We start from the raw sequence: 10,317 nt of genomic DNA, 5'->3' as shown, positions 1-10,317 counted from the left end.
TTTGCAGCATGAATTCGAAAAATAAGTTTATTTTGAATTTTAATAAACTAAACGTTCACCAAAAAACTTTATTGAGAAAAATCGAAAAAACGAACTACAAACATATTAACGCCAAACATTCGGTAGAATTTATAGAATATTGTAAAAATTATGGTCTATTACCAACATATATATATATATATATATATATATATATATATATATATATATATATATATATATATGATACAAACAATATTTGATAACAATCAATGATCCTCCTTTGTCTATCGAGGGACCCTCGAGGCTGATGGTGTACATCTAAGTATGCTTTTTACTTTTATTTTTTCCTTTTTTCTTTCTAAAAACCTTTTCTATTTTAGGCCAGTTTTATTGAATTCAGAATACCAACACCAGTCCACTCAGTAATGTCATCTATCCATTTCTTTGCAGGTCTACCAATTTTTTTCTTCCAATCTCTTTTCCTCATTAGTACCATCTTAATCAATCTGTCTTCTCCCATTCCAAAAAATCCCAATTTTCTTTCTCTGACTTTGTCATATACACTTTTCTGTCTTCCAAGTTGATTTCTGATGGTTTCATTCTTTACTTTCTGCCTCCTACTGATTCCCAACAAATTTCGGTAACACTTTATCTCAAATGCTTCGAATCTGTCTTTGTCTCTTTTCTTTACTGTCCATGTCTCACATGCATAGAGCAAGCTTGGAAAAACGCAAGATTCTATCATTCTCAACTTTGTTTTTATAGATATATAAAGATAACACTTTTCCATATTTCCTTTAATGATGCGAACATTCCATGGGCTATTGCTATCCATTTGTCAATTTCTTTGGTGCAGTTGTTTTCACAAGTTATAAGACTGCCAAGATACACAAACCGGTCTACTTGTTCGAGTTTTTCTGATTCTATCTATTTGATTTATCTATCTATTTATCTATTTAATAACAATACCTCAAAAATGAAGGATTACCATAAAAAGACTTTTTTCTGTATGAAATGAAATGAATAGTAGTTAAAAACTTTGTTCTATATATAAATAAGTTGAAAAACAATGATGACACTACGGTGCAAAAAGCAAAACAATGAAAAATTAAATCAGAAACTAATCAAAACTGAAAATGCAGTGATATTTTTCAATAAACAAATATACTAGCTGTTATATGTTGCAATATATGTTACCATGCATTTATTATTCATGTAAATAACACTGACAATTACTAACAAATAACATATGTCTTTTGTTATGTAATTTTATTATGCAAAATAAAATTAAAACAATTCCGTAAATAAGCAACAAAAAGTTTCTATTATTGTCTGCTTATTATATTTTATAGCCTCAGAAATATTTTTCCGGTGAGTCATACGCATTTTATCAATTAATTAATGTTATGTAAACACTAGTGCATAGTAAAAGCTGCTACGAAATTTCAATTTTGTACATCCGAATCTTCTATCTCTACCTGAATGTTATGTTAATAATGAAGAGTTATTAAATGTTTTGAATTCAAAACAACGAAGTGAATGAATGAATTAATTAATATTTATACACAGACCTCAATCGTTTTTTGGGCTTCTTTGCAGATGATTTTGTTAAATATGACACTGCCAGAAAGAGCAACAACAAACTCAAACAGTAGCATGATGGCAATCACAGAATTTACGATGACTATTCCACGTATATACTAAAAAATTAATTTGAGATGCAAAACCGATAAATCATAATAAAGTTGAAAATTTTTCGATTTAATATAATATGACGTTCATCAAAAAAATATTGGTTCAAAATATAACTTAAACGGGTAACAACTAAAAAAACCTTCGGTGAGTCGATATAATCCCACCTGTCAGATACCGCCACAAAGTGGATGTCCTTCACAATGAACGCAAAGGAATAAAAAGACAAAAGTGCAGAATTGATGTTTGTGATAGCAAAAGCAATGGCCTAATGTAACATTTTATGTAATATTTAATAAGTAATAAAAGATCATAAATTTTCAAAAAAACGCTCACTAATTTTTTGTTCAGTGTGCAACAGACAATGCATCCAAATATTCCTGTCAATATAAACTTGAAAAAAGTTTAAACAAGTTCAATTGAAATAGATATTTTTAATATCTTCAAAAAACCATAAATTTATAAAAACAAATTTACCGCTATTCCGGACCACAGTTCATTACCGAACAACATGTAATAATCAAGGTATTTGCTAGACATTTTGATACCCCTCAAACTTGTCCGGTTGAAAATGAATATGGCCAATGATATTGAACCAATTATTAAATGCAGGACACTAATAATAACGGCTGTTTTCTTTGGATAGTCTTCAAATTTTTTTGGCAGTTTTATCTTGTACGTCGCTGGTTGCATTTTTATCTGAAAACATGTAATTGAATTTTATTAATGACCTAAAAGTCGATCTTGAATTTAAACAATTTTTAAGGTTCCGGAGATTTTGGTTCGTTGGGGATAGGGATGGGGAAAATAATTTTTACTAAACTTTAACTTCTTTATTACCGCCGTGAGAAGTCTTCACGGTAGCTCGAACATCTTGTGTGTTTGCATTTTCTTGTTGACCTTCCTCGATTAAAATGTCATATTCATTTGCATTTTGTGAAAGGGTAAGTGATTCTGCCAGTTTAAACATTTTTCGATCTCTTGATGCACTTGAAGAAAGTTTTTATATTTAAAATTACAGTTTTAAGTTAATATTCAAAATTTGTTCATTAAATTGTTTTTCCTTTGTTAAATTCCATTTGCGTTTTCACTGTTTGTTTGAAGAGAATGAGAAACTCCAATGAATTAACTAGGCAACAACACAACAATGGTACAAAGTCCATAAGAATTATCTGCTCGTTGGAAATATTATGATGGTGAAAGCTTGCGCTCAGCTTATGAGTAATTCATAAAAATAAATTATGTACAACAAAAGTCATGATCTGTCAAGATGTTTATCAAAACTCAGATAGATTCTTAAGAAAACCATTCAATTGTGTGACAATTTTATTAATTCGTATGAGCAGCTGAAAATTAAAAAAAAATTATTTTTTTAAATCTCAACTGCATGAATTATTTTTGTTTACATTCTAAAATCATAACTGAAACTGCTCAGTGCTCACATGTTACACTCCAAAAATTAATACGGCCTGTGGGCTAAGCCAGTATTTTGTTTTTTTTAGAATGATCAAATTGCGCTATATTATAATCTTAATTATTGTTATCTTTGCTATACTTGTAATCTTTGGATAGAGGATCGTAAAATGATATTTGTAATCTTTTGATCGTAAAAATCTACCGCTTAGGATAGTTCCTGCGTAGATACAGAAAGCAGGGAGGTTGACAGTCAGGTTTGCAGTCAGGTTTTTAGCGAGGGTTGAGGCGAAGTCGTAAATGTGATTTATGTAGTTACTTGGATCAGATTATTGTTTCTATTAATGTTGGCATTCAAATAAACGTTCAACAAAGTTTGCGTTTGAAGCAGTTGTATTCATCTATCGGAAATCTTGAATCTACGAAATAACGAATGCTTGACGATCGTTGGAAGCTACAACACTGGTGTTGGAAATATAGAGATCACTGAAGTTATAACATTGGTGCTGGCAGTTACAAGGTTACAACAATATTTTAGAAAATACAAACAAAAAAAATAAAAAATACAATACAAATATAAATACTAAATATAAAAAATACAAAGTACAAAAAACTAACCCGACTTGTAGCAATAAAAGAATTAAATGTGAAAATAGATCAAAACAAAATTCATGGGCGTTGGCAAAAGTTTAAAGCTCCCCCGAAATAAAATTTTTATTTCATAATTAGATCTGCTTTTTGTTTGTTTTTTGTCATTGTAAAAAAATAGTTTACAATTTTGCAATATTTGTACTTTTAAATTGATATTCCTAAGAATGAAACATTTCTTCATTGTGCTTGAGACATATGGGCAGCTTTAAAATTTAGTTACAATAATAGGAATACATGACATGTTCATGTTAATGGTTGAAATTAATGAGCTTCAACGTCGTTGATGTTTATGCCTGTAATGGTGATTGTGACATCTGGCGCACTCACAGCCAATGTTTATAACGAATAATGAAATTAATAATGGTAATAGTAATAGTTATGTATGGTATACGACAAACTCATGACTGTAGGGTAGGTAGAGGTTATTTTCACGGGTATGCTTTTATACACGTGTGCGTGTCTGCATGTAATGTATATTGCAGATGGGATGAATACGTGAGTTAAGGAGTAAATGTGCCAACGCAGGGCAGGAAATATAAGGTTTAAATTAATGATTTTTGTTTATTATAATTTTCTCGTGGAGCTAATTTATTAGTGATAATGTTGATCATGTAAAATTATTAAATTAGTTTATTTATTTATGGTTCGTTTAAATGTCGCGTACAATGTTTTCACAAGTTTGTTGCCAGAAACGATGTAAATCAGGGGTGGGCAAATTACGCCCCGCAAAGCCTTGTTTGCCAAAGAAAGGTCGTCAGCCAGATTTTATGACCAAAAAAGGTGCTATTGAAGTACATATGCGACCATTCAAAATGCGGCCCTCACAGCAAAATGTTTGCCCACTCCTGATGTAAATAGTTGTTGCCATTCGTGTTGTGATACCAGGAGCTCCTCGGCTAACAAAACTCTTCGAGCTCATTGCTTGTTGTCGCGTAGTTACCTGTGCAGGGGTTCTGCGTTCTGGATGCTAGACCTTCTCATTGAGGGAACAATAGAACAATAGTTACTCCTTGCCAACCATCATCGTTATCAATCAACTACAGAACATCAATCAAAAATAGAACAATCGATAGCTATTGATCACTGACCAGGTGAATTTATTTATTTTTTGTTATCTTACAATTTGTAACACATTTAGCAATTATAATCAGTGGTTTTGTACAAACTTTTCTTAATTTTATTTTTTGAATAATTTAGTAAAAATCGTCATTAATTTATATGGAGATTTTATTCAATTTTGTCTCAACCCAGAGACCCCTTGCCTGTGCCATGATTCTTCAGCAGTCAAACACACCTACTGGGATGCAAAAATTTTATCCAGAAATTCTGCAATTCTTAAATCAAGAGCAAACTACATAGGGTTCTAATTTGAAAAAGCTGATTCAAATCTGCGTTTTTCTGGCCCTTGGCTAACGTTTTTCACAATCATCTTTCCCAGCACTATAACGATCTGGATTTCAAAAGGTTGGTCTATTCGTTCAACTCTTTTGTCCAAGAAAAATTAATAACATCCATCTTACAATATTTTTTGCATGTGAACAACAGCCTTCTCAAACTTAATAAGTCCGAAAAGCTGTCGAAGTTCTCGCTCAAAGAATTGGACATAGCAGGATCTACATTACCTGCCAATCTCATCACATTTGACAAACAACTAACTTTTGAAAAACACCTATCTGAAATCATCAAATCATTTAATTATCATCTCTGTGCAATAAAACGCACCAGAGTCAGATATACGATTACATGTGATGTCGCTGCAGCTGCTGGTGGTCCTATCAAAATGGACAACTGCAATTCTCTGTTATCTAAAGCCTCACGTACCTCTATCAAAAAAGAAACTAAAAACTACCCAAAATAAAACTGATAGGCTGGTCCTCAACAAACCTTATCGCTTTAGTTATGTCGGATTGAAATCCTAACGAATAAAAAACTAACAACCTTCAATAATAAATAAAAACACCATGAGCTAACAAGGTGATTTGTTCGGGCTATATAAGAAACTGCGATAACTATTCTGATAGGTATTCGGACTGCTGATGAGTACCTCGTAGGGACGAAACACGTGTCCAGTCTATCCAAACGAATACTATTATTCTTCTCCCGCTTACTGCTCTTCTTGGTTCGGTGTTCTCTCAAACATAAGCGCAACCGCTATAGTTATCACCTTTTCCAGTGACATTTAAAGAGGCACGAATGAATGCCTTGTAAATTTGAATTCAAATAAACAACAGTACAATTTTTTTATGATTTTAGATGTGATCGTCAATAACTTAATGATAACTTTTGATAAACAATGTTTAGCGTTAAAACAAAATTTTGTTCACATGCAAAACTATGAAACAAACCTACTAACAAACTAAATAATAATTAAAAACTAAAAGAATATTCTTTCTTTTTGTGTTTTAGTACTACGACAGCCTTTCTTATGTCTTGGTCATATTCTTCTTACACAATTCAATTGCAACTTCACTCATTGCATGTATTATTTCTGCTGTAACATGATCTGCTCCAGTTCTTTTCTTTTTAGGCCTGTGACTTGTTCTACTTCTCGTATTAATTTTTCCTAAGCGAAAGAAGCGTGTTTAGTGTCATTTCTTCCCTTATGCTGTAGTCTGTTATTACTATTCTAAATTTTGGAGTCAATGACCAAAATTTACCTTTGCTTTTTTCACATCCGTTTGAAGGCAATTCCACATTATAAAATAGATTAAATTTTAATGCATCTCATGTCTCACGTGACAATCACAATTTTCTTTCTCAACCAAAAAGGACAAATACTACGTGATTATTTTATATTAAAACGAAATTCTGGATTTATAAATTACATCCAGCCATATTGTAGCTTTTAATTATTAACACAAAAGGCAACAATAGAATGTTAAATTTTTAAAAATAATATAATCACATAAGTGATGATGTTATCGCAACTGTCACGATTCATATTATGTTTTTTTTGCATCGCCAAAATCAACATTATTTGTAGTGCAATATAAATAGCTAAACTGATTAAGTGACCCTGTCAAATTAATGTCCTTTTGTTGGTTATGTAAATGTTGCATGATCCTGGCATCAATACTGATGTGGCTGCAATTTGTCTCTGTTGCACTACAATAATGTTTGTTGTTGCTTGACGCCTGCAACGGTGTTTCAAGGAAAGATGCATCCATTTCATCGTTCATGCTATTCTTTTTAACGGTAGATTGGTTATAGGAGGAGTTGAATTTTGTTGAAAATTTGTTGTTACATTTTTGATAAACAGGAAATGAAATCTCTGGTGTTGGAATAGATAGTTTAATTTTTGAAAAATTACTGAAAGAAACATCGGACCAGCTGACATTAGGGGCCAATACACTAGTGCTTGTAGAAACTGCAAACACGGCAGCATTGGTGAGTGCAGTTGAAACAGTTGAAAATGTAGAAAGTTTAGTAGCGGCTGCAGTTGTAAATGTTGCAGTAGTTGCAACAGCTGTATGAGTTGTAGAAGTTGTAAGAGTAGGAAAAGTTGCAATTGTTGCAAAAGTTGTAGGAGTCGTAGTAGTTGCAGCAAATACGGTTGTTGCAATGATAGCAGCAGCTAGAGATGCAACAATTGAAGTAGAGGTAGCAGCGGTTGAAAAAGCTGTAGCAGCAGTTGAAGTATCTGCAGAAGCAGTTGTAGAAACAGTTGCATTAATGTAAGCAACATTTGAAATAGCCATAACAGCAGTTGAAGTAGGTGTAGCAGCAACTAAGACTGTTGTATTAGTAGTTGATGTAGCTCTGGCAACAGTTGATGTAGCTCTGGCAACAGTAGTTGTAGCGACAGCTAAAGTAGTTGTAGAAGCAGTTGATGTAACTCTAACAGCAGCTGAAAGAGCTGTAGCGCTAGCTGAGGTAGTTGTAGCAACAGTTGAAGTTGTTGAAGTGTATCTAGCAGCCTCAGTATTCATTGCAGCAAATGTGTTATTACTATCCTTACATTGCAATTCAACAGCATTTAACTCAAACTTTTGTTTTTGTTGTCGAGATTTATGAAAATTAAAACCGATTTGTGGATACATGTTTAAATTTACTCTATTAAGTAGCAATGATGGATGTCTCTTAACACAATTTTCGAAAATTTCATTTGCAGTAAAGCACTTGATTTCCTGGTGATTAAGCAAAGAACAATAATTTTTTTTAAATCCACTCATTCTCTTGGAAGCATAAGCTTTATTTGTGATACAAGTTTGCATGTAAGTCAAGGAAAGATTTTTAGCTGTGGAGGTATAATTGTCACTTGAAATAACAAGACTTTCAGTAGCTGTGGTACCAGTATGGTAAGAAGTTTTTATGGCGCATATTCTGTTAAAAGTATCAACATTTAATCCAGTCTCATTATTGCCATTGCAATCCTTGTTAATATTACCACTCAATACAACTTCATTGGTATTGTTGATGTTGGATAAATTTTCAATACCATTTTCATTACAAGAAACGTATGTTGTATCATGAAAATCATTCATAATAATGTCGTTGCTTTCAACATGATCATCAAAAGATTCCTCTCCCAAAAGATTTGCACCACTAAGGAATTTGATGTGTTTATAATCGTTGATGTTATTTTTAATTGTAATATTTACAGAATGCGATTGCTTGAGGTTATTTTTCATGCAAAGATCATTGTTGATATTATCATTACTTACATAAACACCTCCTCTATTGATTTGATTTTCATCTTTTTTGGTTTCAAGTGCAGTCATTTGAGAAATGATGTCACCTTTCAGTCGCCCACCAGCATTGCTGCTATTAATGTTAAAATTACAACTAACAACATCAGGAAAATGAAGTTTTTCAGTATGTGTTTCATCAAGGTTTAATTTTTTAATGTGCTTTGGCACTTCAAAACCCAAAGAATTATTTTCATTAGAGCCAAAATTTAACAAAATTTTGTTTTCAGGAAACATAAACTCCTTTTGTCTTTTAAGAGGTTTCAGAGGCAACGAAAATAAGATGCCAACATGTTTATCCTGACCCTGAATTAATGGAGAAGGCATTAAATCTGGTTCGAAGCAGGGATTGTCTTGCGAATGAACTGGCGTTGAATTAATCTGTTCTTGTGATAAACACATTGATAAGTCTGTTCTCACATCTTTCCTATTAGCAATAAGATTCCCAGTGCCTTCTATAAAGCCATTATGGGTAGTTGCAATGTCATAGTTTTCAGTCTGTTGTGCATTAGAATTTGAAGACAACTGATGATTATGAATATTATTAAATTTAAAACATAGTTTTTCTTTGTTCAATTTTGTTTGTAAAGAATTCCATTTTAAAACATTGCTGACCAAATGTGATGGAGCTATAAATTCAAAGTTTTTAGTTTGTGACATGTTAGTGATTTCTTGATTCATGTTTATTTTGTTAACTTTATTATTAGACCTTTTCTTGTTCACTGTTGATTTCAATTGACCTGCTTGATCTGACAAAGTTGTGGGCATCTCTGCTTGCTTAGCCAAATTTATGCAAGGTACATTGAGAACATTTTTTTGTAAGTTGTTCCAAGGAGCATCGTCAAAAAAAAATTGTGAACAATTATTCACCAGACCCTTCCTACATTGAAACTCTAAAAAAAAATAAGAATTTCATTTATGCTAATAAATTTTGGAATTTAAATTCTTTTACTTAATACTTAAGCCAAAAAAAATAAAATAATTGTGAAGTTTTTTTTTAACTAAATAAACTATATAAAAAAATTAAAATAGACATTGGATTAAATTATAATTATACATTCATTGAAATACCAACTTGCTTGTTGAACAGCCTGAAATATATCCAAATAATAGTTGGACCCAAACTGACGATTAGTGACAAGATCTGGATTATCTTCAATTCTCTTTTTCATTTTCTCATATAACATTTGATACTTGCAATATGGTGTGATGATCATGCTACAGAATACTACTTCTTCCTCACAGATGAGAAACTTGCAGACAACTATTTTCATTTCGTACTGAAGTGAATCTCGAAAGGGCCGTTTTGTGTAAAATGGATAATATATTTCTAATAAAATCTTGTGTTTATAGAGTTTATTCAAATTCAAAAAATTATCACTCCTAAGACTGAGAGCCTCTTCAATGGCCGACCTTTTGAAAATAGCTTTGACACATAACATCTCGTCAGAAATATGAACTTTAAGGTCTTTATCGCAATTTGAATCAATGCGTGTTACTTTGTCCAATATGCGGACGTATCTCGGAATGAAGCAAAATTCAAAAGGTCTAGTTTCACACAAATAAACGTACAACCATGAAGAATCAGCGGACATGGTATCTTGTTCTTTCACTATTATAAGCTGTTGGCTGACCTGAGGCCTGAGGGAGAAATCATCGGACTGTTTTGAATTTTTGTTACTTCAAATTTGGTTGTTCTCCGGCATAAAAAAGCCTAGCAACTGAAAATATAACTTTCCCGCCAGCCATGCAATTTAATTTGTAAGATAGGTAGGAGGCGAATGTAAAAAAACACTTAAAACTTAGAAGTGAGATTAGAATGTATTAACCTGTCCTAATGGGAAGCCTATTTACCAATATACAACACTTTTTTATGGGTTGTAGCAGGGAT

The 10,317-nt window shown here is 32.1% G+C and overlaps 3 protein-coding genes across 3 annotated transcripts; 1 reads left to right on the top strand and 2 right to left on the bottom strand.

The window, feature by feature from the left end:
• Window positions 1-1,427: 1,427 nt before the first annotated feature.
• Window positions 1,428-2,644, bottom strand: HELRODRAFT_165334 (hypothetical protein; the record flags this gene model as incomplete). The annotated part of the gene is made up of 5 exons (XM_009031946.1): window positions 1,428-1,460; window positions 1,554-1,682; window positions 1,817-1,942; window positions 2,152-2,373; window positions 2,498-2,644. 5 exons carry the CDS (start codon window positions 2,642-2,644, stop codon window positions 1,428-1,430), a joined length of 657 nt encoding a protein of 218 aa, XP_009030194.1.
• Window positions 2,645-4,403: 1,759 nt separating this feature from the next.
• On the top strand, window positions 4,404-5,596 carry HELRODRAFT_165333 (hypothetical protein; the record flags this gene model as incomplete). Its single annotated transcript, XM_009031945.1, has 3 exons — window positions 4,404-4,518; window positions 4,990-5,098; window positions 5,284-5,596. 3 exons carry the CDS (start codon window positions 4,404-4,406, stop codon window positions 5,594-5,596), a joined length of 537 nt encoding a protein of 178 aa, XP_009030193.1.
• A 1,084-nt stretch (window positions 5,597-6,680) lies between these two features.
• On the bottom strand, window positions 6,681-10,021 carry HELRODRAFT_165332 (hypothetical protein; the record flags this gene model as incomplete). Its single annotated transcript, XM_009031944.1, has 2 exons — window positions 6,681-9,319; window positions 9,502-10,021. The coding sequence occupies 2 exons, from the start codon at window positions 10,019-10,021 to the stop codon at window positions 6,681-6,683; spliced, it is 3,159 nt and encodes a 1,052-aa protein (XP_009030192.1).
• Window positions 10,022-10,317: the final 296 nt, after the last annotated feature.

This window comes from Helobdella robusta (genome assembly GCF_000326865.2).
Source record: "Helobdella robusta unplaced genomic scaffold HELROscaffold_8, whole genome shotgun sequence".
NCBI lineage: Eukaryota > Metazoa > Annelida > Clitellata > Rhynchobdellida > Glossiphoniidae > Helobdella > Helobdella robusta.
Note: the sequence above shows the minus strand (reverse complement) of the source record. Positions and strands in the feature narration are given on the sequence as shown.